Source organism: Oryctolagus cuniculus, chromosome 4 (genome assembly GCF_051225735.1).
Source record: "Oryctolagus cuniculus isolate XC-2025 breed Fujian yellow rabbit chromosome 4, ASM5122573v1, whole genome shotgun sequence".
NCBI lineage: Eukaryota > Metazoa > Chordata > Mammalia > Lagomorpha > Leporidae > Oryctolagus > Oryctolagus cuniculus.
This window is the reverse complement of record NC_142870.1, coordinates 69,727,827-69,752,921: the sequence shown is the minus strand read 5'-3', so window position 1 is coordinate 69,752,921 and position 25,095 is coordinate 69,727,827. Positions and strand designations below refer to the sequence as shown.

The window sequence follows — 25,095 nt, the reverse complement described above, 5'->3', positions numbered from 1 at the left end:
AGGGTTCCATTTAAGATATTAAGTAACTGCCTATAAATGGACGAGTTCCCAGCTCCTGGCTTCAGCCTGATACAATCACCTGTGTTCAGCAGATCCAGTCCTGGCTGTTAAGAGCATTTGAACCAGTGGGTGGGAGACCTCTCTCTGTATCTCCAATAAATAAACAGGATAAGGTGTCATGTTTTCTATTAGATTCTAGCCCCTCCCCAAAAAAGAAAAAACAAAACTATGTTAATTTAAATCCACTTTTTATTCTTTCATAGATTTTTTTTTAACAATTATACACAACTTTTAACATAAAGAGTGAAATCTCAAGGATAGAGAGGCAATACATAGATAGCCTCTTCTCTTCGTTCTTTAGGATGGAAGGAAATTTCCGAAGGGTACAATGTGTGAGATTTAACACTGGAAAAATACATATGAAACTTGTTTAACTGGCTCCTGTTTTGGACCAGGTACAGCACAATAAATATAGAACTGCATCATCTTTTTAAAAGAGCGTTGTAATTTTAACACATTCTTACTAAAGGAATACGATCAGTGACCAGTCTGAAATCCTACAACATACAGGTGAAGGGACGCGTACAGTGAATATCTGAGCAGTTTCTCTGGCATCTTCACACTCATACATCAGCATTCTTAAAGGAGTGAGAATGGACATCTCAAATTAAGAACAAATAACAAACTTGGGCAAATGTTCTTTGCATCGTTTGCTACTATCATCATCCTAGTTTGTTGGTAGGTTTAAGGTAGGAGTAGAATGTTTTTGAAATCCCTTAAATTCCCACTAGTCCTGCAGCCTGTGGGTCAGAGGCCACTTTGGAAGCAAACTGATTAAGCAGCACCATTAAATCCACATTTCAACATCATTGCATAATTTTTTCTGTCAATATTCTGAAAGGTTAGAGAAAGTTCCTTGGAAGAACACCTTCCCTGATTAGCAGGCCACTACAAAAACATGTAATCTGCAAGGATTTAAACAAAACTGTATCTGAATTCTTTACTGATTGCACCTTTCCTTAACAGACCAAAAGAAATGCATTACCTAGAAATTTAAGTAATATGTTGAGGCATAAAGTCCTTTATTTATGCTATTACATTTGAACATTTGAGACTGTTTGTCGTGCTCACACATCCTTTCCTCTTCCCAAGGAGTAAGCAATGGTGCCAGCACTATTGGTTAAAAAAACTTAATGGGAAAATGTTGCTCTCAGGTGAGATGGGATGAAATGATCTTTTTTCACATGACCCAAATTCTGTCACCAGCAGATACAAGAATTAATTTCATCTCTACTAAACAAAATGGAAACTGTCATGTTGCTAGGGCCAAAGATAAACTGAGGAACCTTTTGAGTCTGAATCAAAAACCACGTGAAAGAAAGCCATGTTTTCTACAATTGGTAAATTGGTTGTTTCAAAATTCAGCACGTAAGCAAACATACAGACATGACACATGTCATTACTCTGTAAACACAACACGCCGCTGGCCCCAGCAATCATTACAGCCCAGCTGATCCTTGAGGGCACACTCAGCCTTTAATGTCTACTGTGTATCTGCTCTGTGGCATTTTACTTCCCATCACACTGCCACAGGATTCTTACAAGCCTGGGCTGCTAAGACGTTTAAGGAAAAAAAAGAGGGTATGATGTGGATCACATTTCCAGTGATTGTTTTAAACGTCATTTTAAAAAGCATTTCCTAGCAATGCAACATATAATAGTCCTTGATACTGAATTTTTCCTACTGAAATAAAGTAAGCTTTACTAAGATGATGTTAATTGAAGTTTGACCACCTGACTTTTTACACTTTTTGAAAAGGTACTGATTCACATATTGTGCTGAGCTCCACAAATGCCTGTTTTAAAAACAATATAGTTCCCCATAAGTATTCCTGATTTATATGGGGGAAGTAATGCATAATTGGAACATTAGTCATTCTTTTTTTTTTTTAAAGTAAATATTTCCTGCAAAGCAGAAACTTAGCAAGATGCTAACCTGCAAATGACCTTACCACACAGATACTGAGGCATTTCACAAGTGCCGAACAAAAAATATAGAAATCTTGCCTTGCGTTGCAAATCCATTGCAAAGAGAATACATGCAGTAGTCCTGTATACAATTTAATGCAGAAAAGGAAAGGGCAAACTTAGGACAAGGAGGGTTTTCACCCTACACACACGTTTACAGTAGTGTAGCCATTATATATCATATTTACTACATTCACCACTTGGGTTAAAGGGGCAGAGAGGTCCTTCAAACACTAGAACAAAGGAATGTTTGTTTTACTTTAAGACCTACCAAATGAAACAGGGAAACAAATGATAACACACATAGGCACTAGTCTCAAAGCTTCACAATAAAGAAGTAAGGGTTTGAGATGAGAAATTTAGGAAAATATACACATCAGTCTGCTGAGGAAAAAGATGAAAGAAATCACAGTTCTAATCTTCAAGGCTACGGAATGCATTCTGCATATCTTCAAGAAGTTGTGCATAGTCACTCTTGATTTTTGCCTCACCGTCTTTCACTGGATCCTGAAGAAAAGACATTACAAATTCAATTTACCTTTGGAAAATAATTTTCAGAATGTGAGGACCAGGGTAAGTGTGGCAAATTTAAAACACTTTAATCATTTTGTATTTTGCTTGCTAACTGCATTTAAAGACCAATGGATTTATCCGCTACCATGTGTACAGTAGTGTGAAAGTACAGTTATCATATATTAGATGCACAAGAATGCTTGTATATGATAATTGTGAGTTAATTTAGTCAAATGAGAATTTTCTATCCAAGGTCTAGTAGTATCATAATGAGATAGAGAAGTAAAATTTGGAAAATAATCTCAAAATGTACCATACTTAAAAATCTTTACAGAAAGCAACTTAATTGAATACCATGGATAAAAGAGAATTTAAAATGTTCAAGCTCTTTGACCCAATAATTCCACTTTTAGGAATCTATGCTAAGACAACATACAAAACCAATGACATGAACAACCACATGACTTTCTGACACTAACAACTGGAAATTTCCTAACGCCTAAAAATAGGAAAATAATACTTTTCAGCTATAAAATGCTAAAGAAGATTATTTAATAATATTTAAAAATACCCATAATGTTAATTTGACAGCACATAAATAGAAAATGAGATATCATCTTTATTCACACAACCAGAAATCATCACTATTACTGGTATAAAAGAAATGATTTCTTAAGACAAATTGAACATCAAATTAAACATGGAAGTTTTTTGTAACCCAGTGTTTTCTTTTTTTTTTTTTTTTACATTCTGTACCATGAATATATCTCCATGTCTTTGAAAAAAGATGTTAATGTCTTCATGACACATTATTTTATGGACATACCATAATGGATTGCTGGCTCTTTTTGGGAGGCACAGAGAGGAAGAAACAGAGGGAGAGGGAGAGAACAGAGAGAAAGCATATGTACCACCATCTACTGGTTCACTCCCCAAATGGTCACAAAACCAAGGGCAGGAGCCAGGAACTCAATCCAGGTCTCCCTCTTGGGTGATAGAAACCCAATCAGCTGAGTCATCACTGCATTAGCAGCATCTGCATTAGCAGGAAGCTAGAATCAGGAGCTAGAGCTGGGCATTGAACCCAAGTACTCCAACTTGTTACGTGGTCACCTTAAAAAGCTAGGTTAAACACCCACCCCTTGGATGACATTTTAAAAGTTTAATAAACAACCTTTCACATATATCTGCATCAAAAATCTGATTATTTCCTTGACCAATATCTCAAAGTGGAATGACCAGGTCCTGAAAAGTATTTTTTTTTTTTTTTAAGTTTTACTTAGGGCTGGGCCAAGTCAAAGCCAAGAGCCTGAAACTCCACCCAGGGTCTCCCACATGGGTGCAGGGGCCCAAGTATTTGGGCCCTCTGCTGCTGCTTTCCCAGGTGCATTAGCAGGGAGGTGGATCAGAAGCTGACAGCAGCTGGGACTTGAACTGGCATCCATATGAGACACTGGTGTTGCAGGCAGAGCCTTAACCTGCTGTGCCACAATACTGGCCCCCTCAAGAGTGTTAATATTTTTAAATTATTGGTACAATAAGGGCTTGTATGTGCAAGTTTATTTTTAAACTATAATGTAACACACTATATGAATACAATACTTTAACAATTTATGTAAAGAGAATCATTCCCAATGGGTGATTAGTAAATATACCTGGATATTGTGACTTAGAGTTAATTCAGCTTATCAAATATTCTAAAAACAATCTATGTATTTGAGGTCCTACCAACAATTTCATTTAACTATTTTCACTTGTGTTTCTCTGTTCTAAAAGTACAAGAGGCCATGCAACAGTTAAAAATAATGTGTAACAGATGCTATCTGAAATAAGTAAACAGAGCAGACGTCATTTCAGAGAACACAGGTGGGGAGATGGTAATTGGTACCTGATGTAAGGTAATTGCTGCTCAGAAATGAATTTAGCTCTAAACTGCCTGACGGCCAAGACAAACGGGACAACACATCAGCATTTATTTTAGACGTGACATACTGTAATTCATTAGGATTCCAACTTGAACTTAACTTTGAAGACTATGCTGGCTTTACATAACTCTGACCATGTGTACAATGATAAATGTAACTATCCCATATCAGGTTTGCAAGTCAAGCAGTTATAAAATTTAAAGAGAAATATTTTGTACTAAAAAAGTTATAGCTGAAATGAAGTTATACCTTGAATTTCATGGAAGAAAGTTTATAGAGGATCTCTCCCATGTGTTCACGGATATTGGACCACGTGATTTTATTGTCACTCTGGGCAGTGGTTTCAACAGCTCTACGGGCCATATCATAAAATGCAATCATGTTGGACAGCATCCCTACAGTCTTGTAGAATGGGCAGAACCTAGGGCAAATGAAGGTTAAAAAGAAATGAACAAACTCCAAAGCGGTTCATATCTTATATAAAACTATCTATAAATACCAGAGAATTGGCTTCTTCATCTAAATGTGCAAATTGGATGGCATATATATTGGATGCCACATAAGGGATGGAAAAGAGGAAGACCAGTAATTACTTACCCAAGCCTTTGGACAGAGCTAGTTCATGATATGGGATGTACGGATAGAGGAAGGCATATATTGTTTATTAAGAGTGATACTGATTTTTCTCCAATGAAATCAACACAGGAGGAACAATGAAACAGTATTGCTACAATCTAATGAGTCTCCAAGGGTTCATTTTTATACAAAGCAGTTAAATAAGTAACCCACATGGTAAAATAACAGAGTTGTAAAGGCTCCCTTGTGATAGGTTAAGGTTTAATGAATAATGGGAAAGCAGGAAACTCTAACTTTCTAAAGTTAGTAATAGCCTTTTTCCCTTTAATGTGTTTATTTTCATTTACCAATACTCCTCCCCTACCTTTTTAAAATTTGACAGAGAGATAGACAGAGAAACCCTCCCATTCACTGGTTCACTCCCAGAATGCCCACGATGGGCCTGGCTGGGGCTGAAGCTGGGAGCAGGGAACTCAACCCAGGTTTCTCACACAGGGAGCAGAACCTCAGTCACTTGAACCATCACTGTTGCCTCTGAGGATCTTCATTAGCCAGAATCTAGAGTAAGGAGCCAGAGCTGGGAATTGAACCCCAGGTACTCCAATGAGGGATGCGTGTCTTAACTGGAGGTTAAACAACACCCCTCCTCTCCTTAAACAACAACAAACTGTCCTTTCAATAACAGACACATGAGTGAATATTCAGCTTGGATAACACATTTATATCAACTTTCTGACACGTTTAAACATTTTGCATATACCATTTCACCTTATTACACCCTTTCCAAAGAAGTTTCCTCTTGTTCTCTTTGTGTGGGCGGTTCCTGGAGCTTCTCAGGTTCCTGACACATGGCAGATGTTTGAGGTTTATGACATGTTGGCATATTTTCTGCTTGTCCTACAGTCTGGCAATCCTTCTGTTTGCTCAGTTCCCTCTCTGTTTCTGATATGGAACCAACTATGATTTGAAGGAGAAAAGCTAGCCTGGGATGAAAGGCCTCAAATTCTTGATGTTTAAAAGAAATAGGAGCTTTAAACAAGCAAAGAGAGTAGCAAAGCCAATAATGAAAAGAAGTGAATACTAGGTCAGGGTGGCAGGAGCGCTTAACACAGACTTTGGCAGAGCGAAGCGTAGGGCTTGTGAGAAGTGAGACAGGAAAGTAGAGTGTCATTATTTAGGAAACGAGTGAAAGAGAATGAGTCCTGGAAAGAAGTGAGGAAAGCCTCTGAGGGAAGTCAATTTAATTCTAGACGGATGTACAAGAGTAAAAAAGCTCACAGAAAATACATATTATGAAAAACCACGCACGGATTTCAAAACCTTTTTGTATCAAAATAAACTCATTTAACTCCATTTCCCATGAATTTTTTGAAGTTTTCGTGTGTATGAGCAAAAATTATTGTCATAACTGGACAAGTGAGCCAATTAAGTAAGGGTGAGGCATAGTGCATCATTAAAGTCTGCTACAAACATACAAAACAAACCAATATACTCAGTCATAGTATATCTGAATGAGAAAAAGTGATTTCTATTTATCTTGCCATAACACACTTCATGGGGTCTTAAAAAGGTCATGGAAAATATCAATTATGAAAAAAATACACAGATTTCAAACACTTTCGTACAAAATGAACTTTTATTTAAAAAGATTTATTTATGTATTATTTATTTGAAAGGTATAGCATCAGAGAGAGGAAAGGAGACCTTCCATCTGCTTGTTCACTCCCCAAGTGGCTGCTATTTAAATACTATCCCTGTTATTGCCAGGTTTGGTCCAGGCTGAAGCTAAGAGCAAAAACGTGATCTAAGTTTCCTATGTGGGTGGCAGAGACCCAAGCACTTGCACCATTATCCACTGCCTTCCCAGGCTCCTCAGCAAAAGGCGCTCGACTGGAAGCAGCACAGGAACTTGAACCAGCCCTCTGATATGTGAAGCCAGCATTGGAAGCTGCAGCTTAACCCACTGTACCATAATGCGAGCCCCTAAACTTGACTGTTCACTCCATTTTCCAAGAACTTTTTGAAGCACCTTGTTAGTAAAATGGCGCACAGTCTCATCTATGGCTCAATGTACACCTTAGACATCATCTGAGACTCTAGACCCCTCCACCATTGCTGGAAGCCAGGTGGCCAAATGGCCCAACCACTGGCATCAGCTCCACCCCAACCTTAATGGGATTCGCTGCTCCTGCTTCCCTGCCCACCCCCACACCCCAAGCAAAATTTTAAGAGGATCTGTTCCAGAGCACGTGGCTTTCTTTCTCTCCGTCTCGTGATCTCTCTCCCTCACTCTCTCTGTCTCTTGATCTCTCTCTTACAATCTCCTTCTCTCTTTTTCCTTCTTTGCCCCTTTCCTCTGGTCGGTCGGGTTTCCCCAATAAACTCTTTCCCTTACTCCGATGTTTGGTGTGTTTTGTGGTAACCTTATACACTTCAAATGAAATTTCAAATTTTATCTGAAAATCTTCAAATAAAAAAGGTAATCAATATACCTTACCTGTCATAAGGAGTATATCCATTTTGTTGTAGGAAGTCATCTTTGATAAGTTTTGCTACCTCCAGAGTGATTTTATCTGTTTCTGCCAAAGACGCCTAGAAGACAAAATGAGATATTTTTAGAAATTTACTTCCTCAATGCAGGTCTAATGGTAGCAATGGATCAGCAAGTGGAAACTATACACATAGTTAACACATGGTCACCAATCATTAATAAATTCACTTTGTAATTGCCTTTTTTTTTTCATTTAAAGATTTGTTTATTTGAAAGGTAGAGTTAGAGAAAGAGAGAGAGAGAAGGAGAGACAGAGAGATTGTCCAATCTGCTGGTTTATTCCCCAAATGGCCGCAATGACCAGGGCTGGGCCTTACAGAAGCCAGGAGGCAGAAGCTTGGCAACTGCTTGTGATGAATGGTTTTACTAACTGTGGTAAAGAGCACATAATAGAAAATTTACCACTATACCTATTTTTAAGCATACAGTTTGCTAGCATTAAGTTTATTCCCATTGATGTGAAACAGTCTCTGTGGGGAGCAATCCGGACTAGACTGAGTTACTGGAATTAAGACTTATTCTATGCATCTGCTCTCCCACAATATGGCGATGGGAGAGAAGTAAACAGCTTCCGCACAGCTGCCTCCAGTTCAACTAATAAACTGTAGGACTTGCTCCTGATTGGAGGAGAGCAGCGTACTCGGCGTGTGGGCAGCCGAGTTAGGATTGGCGGAGGAGGACTATAAAGGAGGAGAGAGACGGCATGCACCAGGAACATCTAAGGGGAACATCTAGCTGAAGGAATACCTGTGCAGCCCCCCAGAAAGCCGGCCGGCGGTGTGCCGCTCCCCTGCGGAAGTGGGGAATGTGGCCAGGGGGAACTGCCCTTCCACGGAGGTGGAAGGGATAGTAGCCAACCCGGGAAGAACCAGCAGCAAACCCGGGGAGGGCCGAGCAGACGAAAGAACAGCGCAGGGTCCTGTGTCGTTCCTCCACGAAGACGGGGAGCGACAGTCTCCAGAATTTTCCTTTTGCACATCTGAAACTCTCCTCATTAGACAGTAACCCATGTCTCTTCCCTCTTGCCGGTTCCTGGTAATCATTCCTCTAACTCTCTGTTTCCAAGGATCTATTTTAGATAACTCCTCTAAGTGAAATCATACAGTGTTAGGCTTTTTGTGGCTAGTTTATTTTGCTTAACACAATGTCCTTAAGGTTCATCAAGTTACAGCATGTGACTGATTTCCTGGCTTTTAAATAATACCCCACTGCATGTCTACCTCACATTTTGTTTATCCATTCATCCACAGATGTACCTCTGGGTTGCTTTCCCTTCTTGGTTATTGTGACTAATGCTGCTATGAACACTGGAGTGCAAACTGGCTGCTGCTCATTTCCTGAAATGCTTCTTTACATACTGGCTTGCTAAATATTTGAATTCTCAGTCTTAAGTCTATTTCACAGAAATCTATAGAACCCAGTTAACTCTTTTTTTTTTAATACTAGGCAGTGTTTAAAACTATGAAGTATAGTATGCTTCACTTTTTAAATATTAGTGTCTCAAAAGCCATAACTTTTGCAATCACCTATCAGCCTTGAGAGATAATAGCACTATAGCTAACAAACCAGTAAAGATTTCTTGGGCGTTGTGAGGGGAAAGAACAGGCTCATTGAGTTAATTACCCTCTTGTATTATTTCGATGCAGAGTTCCCTGTCTTCGGTTTTTTATTTTCCTTTTTTGAATTTAAATCCCTTTTACCTCTATTCTTTTCAACCTATAAAAATGTGTTCTGTGTATACGCTTTCATTTGCATTCCTGTGAAATGTATATTTTATACTGTCCAAATGCTTTTAGTTATGTAGAACATTCTTACTTGTGTCTTCAGCATTTTTGTTAAGATCCATCCAGGTCGCTGGGTGCCATGTGGTCTGTGCTTCCAACTCCTGTACTGTTTATTCTCTGTGGCGTGTCTCCTTCCTATTTCACCTTCCATCTTCTGCCCCCAGTAGAGTACATTCCGATTTCCCCTCATTCCCTGACACCACAAACGCCCTTTAGGGTCTGCCTGAGAATGTCCTTGGAGATATTATCCAGAAGCAGAAGTGCCAGTCTCAGGGCATGCAAGCAAGTCCTAGGAGAGCACTGCCCAGCATGGCAGCAGGTGATATGCCCACCACAACGCCTGGCAGCACTCAATGTTCTCGTTTTTGCCTTTCTAACTGGTGCAATGGATCTCATTACTGTTGGAGTGGGTCTCCACAGGCCTGTTAGCCTTTTGAGTTTCCTCTTCTATCAGCACTTTGCCCTTCCCCTTGTTCAGCTTTCTGTCAGTGTTCCAAGTTTCTTGTTAACTTACAGGAGATCTCTGTGTATGTCACGGACTTCCCCCAATTTGTCTTTGGTCTATTAACTTTACCCATGGTAGGCCTTTGCTTGTTTCTCCAAATAGTAAACAGCTTTCCCACACTGACTAAAAACATCCATCTTCCCCTCGCTGGGTTTATGGAATCATCTTTGCAGTATCAAGGATCCACATATATATGAGTTTGTCTCTGTTCTATTCCACTGATCTGTTATTTCACCAGTATCACTGTTTTATTACAATGATTTTATATTAATAACCATTGGGGAGGAAGATCCCTCTTTACTCTTGTGAATCTTTGTGATGTTAATCATTTGCTCAGAAGACTTAACAGGAAACTTGATTGGCATCACTCTGAACTTACAGATTAAAAAGAAGTGGTATCTTTCGAATACACCATCCCATCCAAGAGCATGGACTGTTTTTAGATTATCTTCTGTTTTATTTATTAGTTTAACAATGTTTTCCATAGAAGAAATGTATATTTCTGGTTAGTTCCTATACTCTAGTTTTTCTTACCACTGTGAACATCTTAATTTTGGTTTTATCATCTAATCAGCATTGCTAGTAGTGAGACATTTTCTTTATTTGTGTTTATCTTCAATCAGGACACTCTCACCAAACTCCTTAAGTAAAATGTGTTCCCTAGGTCTTAATATATTACTTTTAATAAATTAAAGAAGTTACTCTCTATTCCTTGTTTGCTAAGAGGTTTCTAAAAATTACAAATAAGGGAGTGGCATTGTGAATATAGTGGGTTAAGGCTGTTGCCTGAGACACTGGCATACAATATTAACGCCAGTTCAAGTTCTGGCTGCTCTACTTCCAATCTAGCTCCCTGCTAATCCATCTGGGAAAGCAGAAGATGGCCCAAGTGCTTGTGTTCTTGCCATTCACGTGGAGACCCAGATGGAATTCCAGACTCCTGGCTTCAACCTGGCCCAGCCCTGGCCACGGCGGCCATTTGGGGAGTGAACCAGGGGATGGAAGATATCTCTGTCTCTAACTCTGTTTTCAAACAAATAAATAAATCTCTAAAACAAAATCACAAAAAAGTAATGAACTTGAGACATTTTACCTACATTGAGACAGAATTTTTCCATTACATAGGTTACATTAGTGAATTATAATAATACTTTTTTCTTTGTTGAATCACATTTGCATTCTCCTGACAAATTTTACTTGCTCAGAAGTATTATTATCTAGAATACCCTACTGGGACTAGGAAAGCTAATTTTTAATTTTTATACTACATTTATAAAGAAAATTGTCTATAATTCTATTTTCTTGTATTGCCTATATGTAAAAGTTTTCTGTTTCTTACTCCTGCTCATAGCTCTACAGTACTTTTGATAATTGATACTTACTATAATATTATGTATTAAATATAGGTACTTTAAAAATTTTGGTGCAAAAAAATTTGAAATCCATGCAATATTTCATAATACATATTCTCCATGAACTTTTTGAAGACCCTTTATATACATGGATTTCAAAATTCTTTGCAACAAAATACACTCATCTTTTGATTCTAGTTTTCATGACCTTTTTGAACTATCTTCATACATGTATCTATGTATATTAGCTATGTAATAATACTATCTTTTGTTGGAAAAATTAGGGGATAACTTCCTAAGATCTAATAAAAAGAACAGAACCAGATAGCATTGCATACTATCTGAGAAGTCATTCAATTTTGGGATCTGATTTGGCCAAATTTAATTGTACCATCTTCCTCTGAAACATCAAGACAGAGACACAAGCATGTAAGTCACTTCATTAAGCACAAGGAAAAGCTCATTATTGGAGGACTAGAAAGCTGTAGTTCTGATTGCTAGCCCTAGTGCTCCTACAAAAATTCTTATCTCGTGCAAGGGTTAAAATGCTGCTTTCAGGACGCCCAGATCATATATCTGAGTGCCTGGGTTCTCGTCCTGGCCCCACTTCTGTCTACCTGCCTATCAGCACACAACCTTGAGCCATCATCTACTGCCATCCCAGACTAGGAAATCTAGATTGAGATCTGGGCTCCTAGTATTTGCAGATTGAACCAATGGATGGAAACTCTATTCTTGTTCATCTCTGTCTCTCTACCTTTTCAGATAAAATGAAAATAAATAAATAAAAAATTTTAAAATATATACTATCAGATTCTACTTTGTTTGGTGATGGTTACATTGCATTTCAAGAAACAAAAGTAAATCAAGTGTTTCTTTCTCATCTATAATATACCAAGGACTATGCTAAGCGCAATAAAGAATACAAAATTTCAAGTAATTTAAAATATTTAATAAATATTTACTATGCTATTCAAGAATCTGCATCTGTATGGTTTTACTTGTCCTTGTTAACACTCCAGTGTAACCCACAGATCTATCCTGCATGGTTTTAAGAACTCACCTTTCCCACAAGCTGTACAATCTCCGCCAGGTCCTCTTCTTCCTGCAGAATCTCCTTAGCTTTGGTCCTCAGAGGAACAAACTCTGTGAAGTGTTTGTCGTAGTACTCATCCAAGGCCCGCATGTACTTGCTGTAGCTGATGAGCCAATTGACAGAGGGGAAATGCTTACGTTGAGCTAGTTTCTTATCTAAGCCCCAGAACACCTGATTAAAAAAGGAAACACAAAAATGATTTTGCTTAAAAAATAAGTTTAAAAAAAGCATTAAAGTATTTGCTTGTGCTAAATATGCAATTCTATTCTTCATTGGTAAAGTGATAATCTTTTTAATATAAGACAAGTATAATTGAAATAGAATAAAACTTACAGAAAATATCAATTTTAAAATGTATTCCTTTCATTTTCAGGTTGGGAAATACCTACAAATCAAATTAAAAATTTATCTGATTTCCTTAATAGTATATCAAATCTGATAGCAAAAAGGAAAATTAATTGAGTTTTTTTAAAGATTTATTTATTTGAGAGGAAGAGTTATAGACAAAGGGAGAGATAGAATGAAAGGTCTTCCATCTGCTGGTTCACTCCCCAAATGGCTGCAACGGCTGGAGCTGGGCTGCTCTGAAGCCAAGAGCCAGAAGCTTCCTCCAGGTCTCCCACATGGGTGCAGGGGGCCAAGCACCTGGGCCATCTTCTGCTTTTCCAGGCCATTAGCAGAGAGCTGGATTGGAAGTAGAGCAGCCAAGACATGAATCGGTATCCACATGGGGTGCCAGCACTGGAGGTGGAGGTTTAACTTACCATGCCGTGGTGCTGGCCCCTAATTGACTCTTTCAGGGGCTAGCATTTGGTGCAGTGGTTAAGAAGCTGCATGGGATGTTCACATCCTAACTTAGAGTCTGGGTTTGAATCCTAGCTCCACTCCGGATTCCAGTTTCCTGATAATTTGCCCCTGGGAGGCAACAGGTGATAACTCGAGGAGCTGCGTCTCTGCTACCCACATGGGACATCTAATTGCATTCCTGGCTTCCGACTTCAGCCTAGTCTAGCCCAGCTGCTGTAGGCATTTGAGGAGTGAATCAGCAGACAGGAGATTTCTTTCTGTGTAAGTCTCTCTATCTGCCTTCCAAAAAGAATTTTTTTATAATTAAAACAAGAGACTATTATGGGTTAATATAAACACTGGTACCAGAAGGGGCTTATTGAGATGGTACAGATTTAAAATTTCTAAATGTTCAGATTAAATCAGTTCCCCATCACTAAGGCCCAATTCAGTGAGACTGATTAATCATTTTGCTAATGCCAATCATTCACAGGTATCTGACAGATTTAAAACTTTGTTCCTCTCCTTCTTAGAATTTAAAACCCAAAATTGTAGCAAATGTTAAAGACTTTCAGAGTTGTAAATTTAGTCTTTGTCACTTCATTATTTCATTTTGCATAGTACTCTACATTTTTGGTCTGTTTGTTCCTTTTTTTTCTCTCTTTAGCATTTTCTTTTCTTTTTTTAAAGTTATTTATTTATTTGAAAAGCAGAGTTAGAAAGAGAGAGAGAGAGAGAGAGAGAGAGAGAGAGAGAGACCTTTCATCCTCTGGTTCACTCTCCCAAATAGAGGCAATGACCAGGGCTGGGTCAAGAAGAAGCCAGGAGCCAGGAGATTCTTACTGGTCTCCCAGTGTGTGCAGGATCCAAGTACATAGGCCATCTTCTGCTGCTTCCCCAGGCACATTGGCAGGGAGCTGTATCAGAAGTGGAGCAGCCGGGACTCAAACCAGCGTCTATATGGGATGCTGGCACCATGGGTGGCAGCTTTACCTGCTATGCCACAGTGCATGTCCTGGTATATTTGTATCTATAACTAGGATTACTCTGACTTAAAGAACCATATTAGGCCAGTGCCGTGGCTCAATAGGCTAATCCTCTGCCTGCGGCGCCGGCACACCGGGTTCTAGTCCCGGTTGGAGCGCCGGATTCTGTCCCAGTTGCTCTTCTTCCAGGCCAGCTCTCTGCTGTGGCCTGGGAGTGCAGTGGAGGGTGGCCCAAGTCCTTGGGACCTGCACCCACATGGGAGACCAGGAGAAGCACCTGGCTCCTGGCTTCGGATCAGTGTGGTGCGCCGGCTGCAGCGGCCATTGGGGGGTGAACCAATGGAAAAGGAAGACCTTTCTGTCTGTCTCTCTGTCTCTCTCTCTCTCAACTGTCCACTCTGCCTGTCAAAAAAAATTAAAAAAAAATTTAAAAAGAACAGTGTTAGTCTTACACACTAGTAATATTTGGCTATCTGGATGTATTTTCCATTTACATATTATTAAATTTATTACAAACTCAAGGTAATAAACTAAGAAAAAGCAGACCATATTATTTAAGACTCTGAAAATGAGGTAAATATTCTGTTTTTCCCATTTAAATAACACACATACTCATGAATATATCAATCTTTTTCTTTACTAAAGCTCTGGTTTGTACATATCTTTATTTAGGCTTCTTTATTTTTAAAAGGATTTATTTATTTGAAAGGATTTATTTATTATTGAATAGATGAGGCAGAGAGAAAGAGAGAGAGAGAGAGAGAGAATAGAGAGAGAATCTTCCATCTGCTGGTTCACTCCCTAAATGGGCTGGGCTGACCTGAAGCGGGGAGCTTCTTTCAGGTCTCCCATGTGAGTGCAGGGGCCCAAGTACTTGGGCCATCTTCTGCTGCTTTCCCAGGCCATAACAACAGAGAGCTGGATCAGAAGTGGAATAGCTACTGCAGGTGCAGGCTTTATACGTTACGCCACAATGCTGGCCCTTACTTAGGCTTCTTTTAAAGGTCAAGCTGCCTACCCACCCTGCCTTCTCACTGGGAAGCAGATACTATGTCTTCCAGCCTTGCTTTTACATGAATGTGGGTAAGGGAGTGAGTGGACTGATCATATCACTGTTTTGCCCAAGGCTCCCTGCCTGGGACCACGCTCTGAGAAGAAATCAAACTTCTGGGTTTTTGCCATTCGACATCTTTTAGCCTATTTGTTTTTAAAACTAGTACCACCATAACTTAAATAGTAGTGTTAGTCTTATACTAATAATGCTTTGATAGCTGGACGTGTTTTCCACTACACATTAGTAAGTTTATTATAAACCCTAAGAAGAAACAGTGCATTATTTAAAACTCCCGATGTTCAGAATGCTACTAAAGCAGACTTTACAATTACCTACTCTTCAGTGACTAAAGGAAACACTTCACAATGATTTTGAAAACACTAAAATAAAAGAAATATTTTAACTCCCCCCCCCCCGCCCAAAAAAAACCTTTAAAGAAGCAGGAGTGTATTTAAATATGGAGGCAATCTAATAGTTTCTTTAAATGCCACTGGCTAGTCCCAGAGGGTGTTTTTCTTCAAGACACTGTATGGATGTCTAACAAGTTGATCTGGAACACTGAGAGTTTCATTCTATTTGGTTTTTCTGAGTTTTTTGGTTTTTATTCTTTCTTTTTTGTAAAGATGATTAATTAGTCCCAGGAAAGAGCCTCCAGATATGTAAAATACTGGTTTATTAAATATCATGGCTCCAGGCATAGTTTTGTCTTGGTCTTTCAACTGGTATATATAACTTTCAGAGCTCTTGCATTTCTAGAAGGGTCTGGTCTTTGAAATCGTGCCTTGGTGATCTCTGTGAGAGAGACCCCAGTGGAAAGAAGTGACCATCAAAGGATATACTTTTCTCTAAAGGGAGGAAAGAACTTCCACTCTGCTTATGGCCTTGTCTAAATACTTACAGAGACTGGATTCAAAAGTCTTCCATAGTCTTGGCAGCTCATGTCAAGCGCCTCGGGTGATCAGTGATGTCATACATCAGAGTGTTAACTGTTAAACTAACAACAGGAGTCATTGTGCACTTACTTCCCCTGCAGGACTTCTGTCCTTAATGAATTATATTATGAGAATTAATTGCAAAACTTGTTCTCAAACAATGTTTTTTCTGTGTGTGTGCAAATTGTTGAAATCTTTACTTAGTATAGAGTTGGTCTTCTGTGTATAAAGTTAATTGAAAACTAATCTAGTGGAGAATGGGAAGTGGTGTGGGAGTGGAGGTGGGAGGGTGGGTATGGTGGGAAGAATCACCATATTCCTAAAGTTGTACTTATGAAATTTACACTCATTAAATAAATGATTTCTTTGGAAAAAAATGATGGTTTTACCTTTTTTTCTACACCAAAGCTATATAAAGCTTATAGATTAAATAGAGCAAATTTCTAAATTAAAAAATAAAAAAAAGAACAGCTGAAGTGGGGAAAGGTAGAGAAAGTCTCAGAAGTGGACTACATTATGGAAAGACATACCTGAACAATACCAAGAGTAGCAGATGTAACTGGGTCAGAAAAATCACCACCAGGTGGAGAAACACTAAAAAAGAAAAATAATACTCATTAGAATTTTTATGAAAAACAAATTGCTTATGAAGGTCAATATGAAAGTCAATTTTAATGCATATAACATTTTTTTTAATCTTTTTTTTTTTATTTGACAGGTAGAATTATAGACAGTGAGAGAGAGAGACAGAGAAAAAGGTCTTCCTTCCATTGGTTCACCCCCTAAATGGCCGCTAAGGCCGGCGCTGCACCAATCCGAAGCCAGGAGCCAGGTGCTTCCTCCTGGTCTCCCATGCGGGTGCAGGGGCTCCAGCACTTGGGCCATCCTCCACTGCCCTCCCAGGCCACAGCAGAGAGCTGGACTGGAAGAGGAGTAACCGGGACTAGAACCCGGTACCCATATGGGATGCTGGCACTGCAGGTGGAGGATTAACCAAGTGAGCCACAGCACCGGCCCCAAATGCATATAACTTTTTAATACAAGTAACTTTGCAAATGGCTTTTGGGAAGAAAATCTTCCATGAAAATCTTAAATAAAAGACAGTATTTAGTTGCAAATAAGAATGACAACAATTAAACACTTTCTAGTATGAAAAATGAGACAGATGTTTTATTATGATGTTTCATTATTCTAATTAAATAGATGAAGCACAAAGGAAGGAAAAGCTATGAGAACCAATATGGCTTTATGTAGTGATCATGAATGTTCACTTTGTTTTCACCATGAGGCAATCTCACCTTTACGTGTCTATAGCCTTCTAAGTTATTCCCAAGATACCGCGATTTGAATATAATAAATCAGTGAAGTCAAATCGATGGAACCAGAATATGCAGAGACGACCTAAACATATGGACCTTCAGAGAGATCCCTCGATGACAGTGGAGTACAATGTTGGTTAAAGGGTCTGGCATTGTGGTGTAGCTGGTAGAGCCACCACCTGCAATGCCAGCATCCCATGCCCTGTTTCCAATCAACTCCCTGCTGGTGTACCTGAGGGCAGAGGAGGATGGCTCAAGTGTTTGGGCCCTTGCACCTGAAAAACTGGATGAAGCCCCAGGCTCCTGGCTTTGGACTGGCACCGTCTCAGCCATTGCATCCATTTGGGGAGTGGACCAACGGATGGGGGAATCTCTCTCTATCTCTCTCTCTCTCTGTCTTTAGCACTGCCTTTCAAAAAAAAAAATGTTGGTTAAAAACCAATATCCCAAATGAGGCTAAATATGAACAAACTTCAAGAAGTTCAGGCAAAATGGAATTAAAATATTCTGGGCAAAAAGTTTTGAAATCCATGCATATAGAGTTTCCATGGGGGTCAGTGCTGTGGCGCAGTAGGTTAATCCTCCGCCTGTGGCGCCGGCATCCCTATGGGTGTGGGTTCTAGTCCCGGCTGCTCCTCTTCCAGTCCAGCTCTCTGCTGTGGCTGGGAAAGCAGTAGAAGATAGTCCAAGTCCTTGGGCCCCTAAAGCTGCGTGAGAGACCTGGAAGAAGCACCTGGTTCCTGCCCAGCTCCAGCCATTACGGCCACCTGAGGAGTGAACCAATGTACGGAAGATCTTTCTGTCTCTCCCTCTCGCTGTCTATAACTCTATCTCTCAAATAAATAAATAAGGCCGGTGCCATGGCTCACTAGGCTAATCCTCTGCCTGCAGCACCAGCACACCGGGTTCTAGTCCCGGTCAGGGCGCCGGATTCTGTCCAAGTTGCTCCTCTTCCAGTCCAGCTCTCTGCTGTGGCCCGGGAGTGCAGTGGAGGATGGCGCAAGTGCTTGGGCGCTGCACCCCATGGGAGACCAGGAGAAGCACCTGACTCCTGGCTTCATATCAGTGGAGCACGCAGGCCATAGAGGCCATTTGGGGGGTGAACCAACAGCAAAGTAAGACCTTTCTCTCTGTCTCTCTCTCTCTGTCTAACTCTGCCTGTTAAAAAAATAAAAAATAAAAAACAATTAAAAAAAAAAAAAAGAATCTCCGTGGCTGGTGGTGTAGCGGGTAAAGCCACCACCTGCAGTGCTGGTATCCCATATGGGCACTAGCTCAAGACCCAGCTGCTCCACTTCTGATCCAGCTCTCTTCTGTGGCCTGGAAAGCAGTACAAGATGGCCCAAGACCTTGGGCCCCTGCACCCACGTGGGAGACTTGGAGGATGCTCCTGGCTCCTGGCTTCAGACTGGCACAGCTCAGCTGTTGCGGCCATCTGGGGAGTGAACCAGCAGATGGAAGATCTCTCTCTCTCTCTCTGCCTCTTCCTCTCTGTAACTCTCTTTCAAATAAATAAATCTTAAAAAAAAAAAAGTCTCCCAAGAGTTCATGGAAAATATGTATTATAAAAAACTATTTATGGATTCCAATTATTTTGTACCAAAATAAACTTTTCATACCATTTTCCACAATCTTTTTCAAGTACTCTTGTATGATATCTCCTTAAAATAAATGACTTTTTTTCTTTTGAGAAGTAAACAGTTTAGATGCTTACGCTCCCACAATGCTGACACTCCCTTCTCTTTCGGGATTTCCAAGACATTTCACTCTGCCTGCTCGCTCATAGAAAGATGCCAGACGGGCACCAAGATATGCAGGATATCCACTGTCTGAAAGATGAAAATAAATTTTAAAAGAGGAGTTCTAAGCCAGACTTCCAAATCTTACCATATACATGATATGCAGTGCAGACTTACCTGCAGGCATTTCAGCCAGGCGACCAGAGATTTCTCGAAGGGCCTCAGCCCATCTAGAGGTAGAGTCAGCCATCATACTGACATGATAGCCCATGTCACGGAAATATTCTGATAGTGTAATTCCTAAATTGGGAAGAATATTACCCATTACAATGCAAGAATATAAAATCCTGACTTTTTCATCCTTAAGAAAACTTTACATATGAGGTAGACTGCTAGTTGTTCCTGCAAATCTATTCTTTTGCCTCTTTTACACTTCCAGCTCAACTGTATTTCCTAGTGCTCTCTGCATTTAGATATGGCCACGTAACTGACTTCCAGGTAGATTCCTGTCGTGGAATTTGACTCAAAAATATCAAAACAAAAAAATACGTTCTATGGCCAGGAAAGTCACGTACTCGTCCACGCTCTCTTCTTTGTGGCTACTGAAATGGAAAGAACTTCCGGGAGGCCTGTAAACCATGAGTTGCAAACGGCAGAGCTGTTCTCAGCCTAGGGCCCAGCCAAGAATGACAGAATTAGGAGCCCTCTGATCATCTGAAGTAAACATCTATTATACTGAGTAATTATGATTTGATGTCATAACCTAGCCAACCCTGACATATATACACATTTTAAAAGGCAGAAAAACACTTTTTCCCTATTCTCGTTGAAATAACTAAGTCTGCAATTAATTTCCACTTGTAGTTTTTGTCCATACTGTATCTCTCTTTCACAAACACATGCACACATAAAAGCACTCTCAACTAACTAGCTTGTTTGGTTGCTTTTCAAGTAACAAATGCTATTAACATGAGTAATATCTCACTTACTCAGATCTTACTGCTATGCAGATTAGGTCCTGTCATGTAAATGCACATGCAGTAAACTACTGGGCTCTAGTTCCTGTACTGTCATTAATGCTAGCAAAATAACTTGATTTTCCTATAGTTTCCTAATCTGTTAAAATACAATAAATCTGCCTCTGTATATTTGTAAATATCAAATGAAAGGAAATAGATATGAATGCCCTCAAATAGAAGAAATGTATACTTGTTTCTATATTGTAAGAGTCCTAAAATCTCATGCCCTGACTCCTTTATCAGTAAAGAAACAGAGGCTTACAATTAAATAAAGTAGTTGGAAAATTCTGTACTTTATTATTTCTCATACTATATTTTCCAGAATAAAAAAAGAAACTTCTGAGGTTTCTGTAAAAAGGTTCCATAATCAATGTCTTTAAGAAACATTACTTATCAATGATAATGATTAAAAAATACAATAATTATCACAGATTTCAATCTGATGACAGGATGTTACTCTCTCTTGTACAAGCATGAGTGTGTTTTAATTTTGGGTGACATATCACTCATAATTGTGGATATTTGCTAGATGTGGTAGAAAAGACAGGTAAACATGAATAAATTTCATTTTTCTCCTAGACTTAAAGATATCAGTACCTAAAAAAAACAAAAAAACAAAAAAAACAACGCAGACAAAATAAAAAATAAACTGGTACAAAGCAGTATGAAAAACAACTACCATTTAAAAGGCAAAAGGGCAGAAGGCAGTTTTAAATGGTTGACATACACAGGAAAGATGTCAGCTCTGTTAAGAAACAGATTGACTCTCTCTCCCTCTCTCTCTCTCTCTGCCTCTCTTTTCTCTGTGTAACTCTTTCAAATAAATAAATAAATCTTTAAAAAAAAGAAATACAGATTGAATAGGTATTTAATAAGGCAAGAATATTAACATGTCAATCACTGAATTTGATGTTAGAAACACTGATGGTCACTGGGATATTCAACCATGCATTTAAAAATTATTACAGGAAAGTACTGGAAAAACTAGCACTGGTTAAGTTGTTGTAGATAGAAACTCTTGTCACTGCTATCCCTTTTGAAGGACTATCAGAATTCAAAACATGCATTCACAGTTGTACTCTCATGAATTTTGCTTCTTCCCCCACCACTACATGCCCCTCAGGTCTTCATGTGAGAAGTTTTGTTTAACTCACTGGCACCCAAGCCAGGGCAACACTGCCCTACCTGGTGGCTCAGTATTAGCATGGCAACTCATCATTGGGGCAGGAATTTTACATCTAAGAAATTGTCCTACAAAAATGTGCATATATGCCCTTCAAAAATACAAAGTAAAAAACACACATAAAGATGTTTAAGTGAGGTATCATTGTGACAGCAAAACACTCTAAATAATCCAAGTATCCACCAAAACGGTGTGAATTAAATAGATTACGCTGTAACCATACAAAGGGACATTGTGTAGCCATTTAAAATGAGTTAGATCTACTGTCTTCTTCTTCTTCTTTTTAAAGATTTATGTATTTATTTGACAGGTAAAGCTACAGAGAGAAAGGGAGTGTCAGGAAAAGATCTTTCATCTGCTGGGTCATTCCCCAAATGGCTGTAACAGCCTACTCTGGCCATGCTGAGGCCAGAAATCAGGAATTCAATCTAGGTCTCCCACCTGGGAAGCAGGGGCCCAGGTACCATCTTTTGCTGACTTCCCATGCACATTATCAGGGAGGTTTATGGGAAGTGGAGCAGCTGGGACTCCTGGCATTCTAATGAGGGATACTTGCATTGTAAGCAGTGGCTTAACTCACTGCAACACAACGTTGGCCTAGATCTCCTACCTTAAAATGGCACACAAATATATCACTTCCCTTTGCTTTTCATGAAAATAACCACCCAAAAAAGAAGGGCAAGAAATACAAACTGGCCACTAGAAACTAGGAGCTATGTTTAGCCCCAGAACAGAACCATGAGGAAAGCCACTTAAATGCTGTGAAAACCCACAAAGGTGAGGGAAAATCCCAAGATTCATTCATTCATTCATTTCTGGCTCAGAAAACAACTTCTGCAAAGCAGGAGGCATATCCTGATGCCAAAACCAAGAGTGCTTTGTTTAAAAACCGCAGAGGGCTCCATGGCTGGTGGCAGGAGTTCTTGGATACAGTGCGGCATCAAGGAGAAACAGGGAGACAGGGGATGACTAACACACATGCAGGCACTCTCTTGCCTATTTTCAAAAGCTACAAAGTGGGTGAGGCAGAGTGCATGAGAAAGAAGTCAGTGTGAATGCTCGTATAGTTGCTGATTTTTGCCAGCAGAAGACAAGGAAACAATAAGGTAACTTACAGAACTGCATGCCACAACAAATTTCACTTGCTACCAGGAAGAATTCCTGTTGCCCTGGACCATAGTCACAACTACTCCCTCCCATCTCCTACAAAGATAAGCACTAATAATAATAAATATCAGCACAGAATATCTAAAAATAGGATATATGTAATGTATATTATATATATACAGAAGATAGAAGGGAGGAATGAAATGCTGGTAAAAGAATCTACCCAGGAACAGATAAGAATTCTGACCATGGATAATAACAAAAAAGAAAAAAAAATCTTAATAATATATCCTACCACAAAATAAAAGATCATGGAATATACAGCAAGGTTAAGAAGAGATAGTGAACCAGCAGGCAGTTTTGGTCTCTTCCCCTCTCCCTGTAACTTTGACTTTCAAATATGTAAGTAAACCTTTTTTTTCTTTAAGATTTATTTATTTATTTGAAAGGCAGAAATACATGGCAGGGGGAGAGAGACAGAGACAGAGATTGAGAGAGAGAGAGAGAGAGCAAGATACCCATCTTCCATCTGTTGGTTCATTCCCCAAATGGCCACAACAGCTGGAGTGGAGCTGATCCAAATCCAGGAGACAGGAACTTTTTCCAGGTCTCCCACGCAGGTCTCCCACGTGGGTGCAGGGGCCCTAGGGGCTTGGGTCATCTTCTCCTGCTTTCCCAGGTTCATTAGCAGGGAGCTGAATTGGAAGTGGAGCAGCCAGTACTCAAAACAGGCACCCACATGGGACGCTGGTACTGCAAGTGGACGCTTAACCTTCTACACCACAGTGCTGACCCCAAGTAAGTAAATCTTTAAAAAAATTACTTTAGAAAAAAAAAAAAAGAAGATGAAGAGATGTTTCATAAGCTGACAACTCAACAAAGAGATAGGATGAAAAAAAATAAGCCATTAGAGAAATAAAGGTTTCATTAGAAGCACACCAAGGATAAACACTATTTATCCTGTGAACAAGTAGATAAAAGAGAGGAAATGAAACATATGGAAAATATATAAAGGAGATGCAAAATACCTGGTTTGTAAACTAAAATAAGATAGCCATAATGGAAGAGAAAAAGTTTCAGAGAGTATTGTCAAAATTTTTCTCAAATAAAAGACATATTCAGAGACTGAAAAGGTGCACTATGTCTAAGGAAATATTTATCAAAACTATTAGTACTGGGAGTGGGCACTTGGCTCAGTGATTAAGATACTTCTTGGGGGCCAGCACTGTGGCACAGCGGGTAAGGCTGCCACCTGCAGTGCTCGCATCTTATATGGGTGCTGGTTCAAGTCCCAGCTGCTCCACTTCCAATCCAGCTCCCTGCTAATATGCCTGGGAAAGCAGTGAAAGATAGCCCAAGTCCTTGAGCCCCTGTACCTGTTTGGGAGACCCAGAAGAAGCTCCTGGCTTCAGATCTGCCCAGCTCCAGCAGTTGTGACCATTTGGAGAGTAAATCAGTGGATAGACTCACTCTCTCTCTCTCTGCCTCTCTGTAATTCTTTCAAATAAATAATTTTTTTTTTTTTTTTTTTTAAAGAAGGGCACTTTTTGAAGGGGCCGGCATCGTGGCTCACTTGATTAATCCTCCGCCTGCGGCGCCGGCATCCCATGTGGGCGCTGGGTTCTAGTCCTGGTTGCTCCTCTTCCACTCTAGCTCCTTGCTATGGCCTGGGAAGGCAGTGGAGGATGACCCAAGTGCTTGGGCCCTACACCCGCATGGGAGACCAGGAGAAAGCACCTGGCTCCTGGCTTCGGATCAGTGCGGTGTGCTGGCCGCAGCGTGCAGGCCATGGCAGCCATTGCAGGGTGAACCAATGGAAAAGGACGACCTTTCTCTCTGTCTCTCTCACTATCCACTCTGCCTTTCCAAAAAAAAAAAAAAAAAAAAAGAAAAGAAAAGAAAAGAAAAAGAAATATTGATTCCAGCATTTTATATTCAGCCAAACTACTGTTAAAATTTAAAGGTAATATGGAAAAATATGAAGCTTATGTAAAAACAAGAATTCAGGGAATATAGTTTCCATGAATCTTTCTTGAAGAAGCTTCTAAAAGTCAAATTTGAACCCATCAGGAAATGAAATGGAAAAACCGTAGCCAAAGGATTGTCAGTGACATAAACTCCATTTCAGTACACCGCTAAGCCACAGCAAACATTAGATTATGCTTACAAACCAGAAAGTAAATTTTATGAAACCTGAAAAAGTAGAAATAAAAGTACTAAAAGCTGGAATGGAAGTGGGAGTAAAGATAGAAGGCAATACCTAAACATATTAACTCTCTTATCTTTTATATCCTCAAAGTATAACAATGCAGAGTTGATAATTCAAGTTGTAGACATACAGGTAAATTTAAAGATACATTAATTGTAAAATATGTAATAGAGAAAATAGTAAAAATACATTATTTTATGGTCATTAAAAAGTTTAGGGCAGGGGACAGCGCTGTGGTGTAGCAGGTAAAGCCACTGCTTGCAGTGCCGGCAGCCCATATGGTCGCCGGTTTGAGTCCCTGCTGCTCCACTTCCGATCCAGCTCTCTGCTATGGCCAGTAGAAGATGGCCCAAGTGGTTGGGCCCCTGCACCCGTGTGGGAGACCCAGAAGAAGCTCCTGGCTTAAGATTAGCTCAGTTCCGGCCATTGTG

The 25,095-nt window shown here is 39.7% G+C and overlaps 1 protein-coding gene and 1 non-coding gene across 5 annotated transcripts in view; both read right to left on the bottom strand.

Annotated features, from left to right (window-relative positions):
• Positions 1-231: 231 nt before the first annotated feature.
• Positions 232-25,095, bottom strand: part of ATP6V1A (ATPase H+ transporting V1 subunit A) — a 64,539-nt gene continuing 39,675 nt past the window's right edge. For all 4 annotated transcript variants that reach the window (XM_051819038.3, XM_089331664.1, XM_051819039.3 and 1 more), the window contains 7 exons: positions 19,324-19,446; positions 19,122-19,236; positions 16,619-16,682; positions 12,298-12,501; positions 7,540-7,634; positions 4,716-4,887; positions 232-2,535 (listed from right to left, as the gene is read on the bottom strand). In XM_051819038.3, the coding sequence (XP_051674998.1) occupies positions 2,443-2,535; positions 4,716-4,887; positions 7,540-7,634; positions 12,298-12,501; positions 16,619-16,682; positions 19,122-19,236; positions 19,324-19,446 (866 nt within the window). In that variant the 3' untranslated portion in view covers positions 232-2,442. The remainder of the gene's footprint in view (positions 2,536-4,715; positions 4,888-7,539; positions 7,635-12,297; positions 12,502-16,618; positions 16,683-19,121; positions 19,237-19,323; positions 19,447-25,095) is intronic.
• Positions 21,280-21,389, bottom strand: LOC127483073 (small nucleolar RNA U6-53/MBII-28). Its single transcript, XR_007909040.1, has one exon. It is a non-coding gene; the product is annotated as a small nucleolar RNA U6-53/MBII-28 (small nucleolar RNA).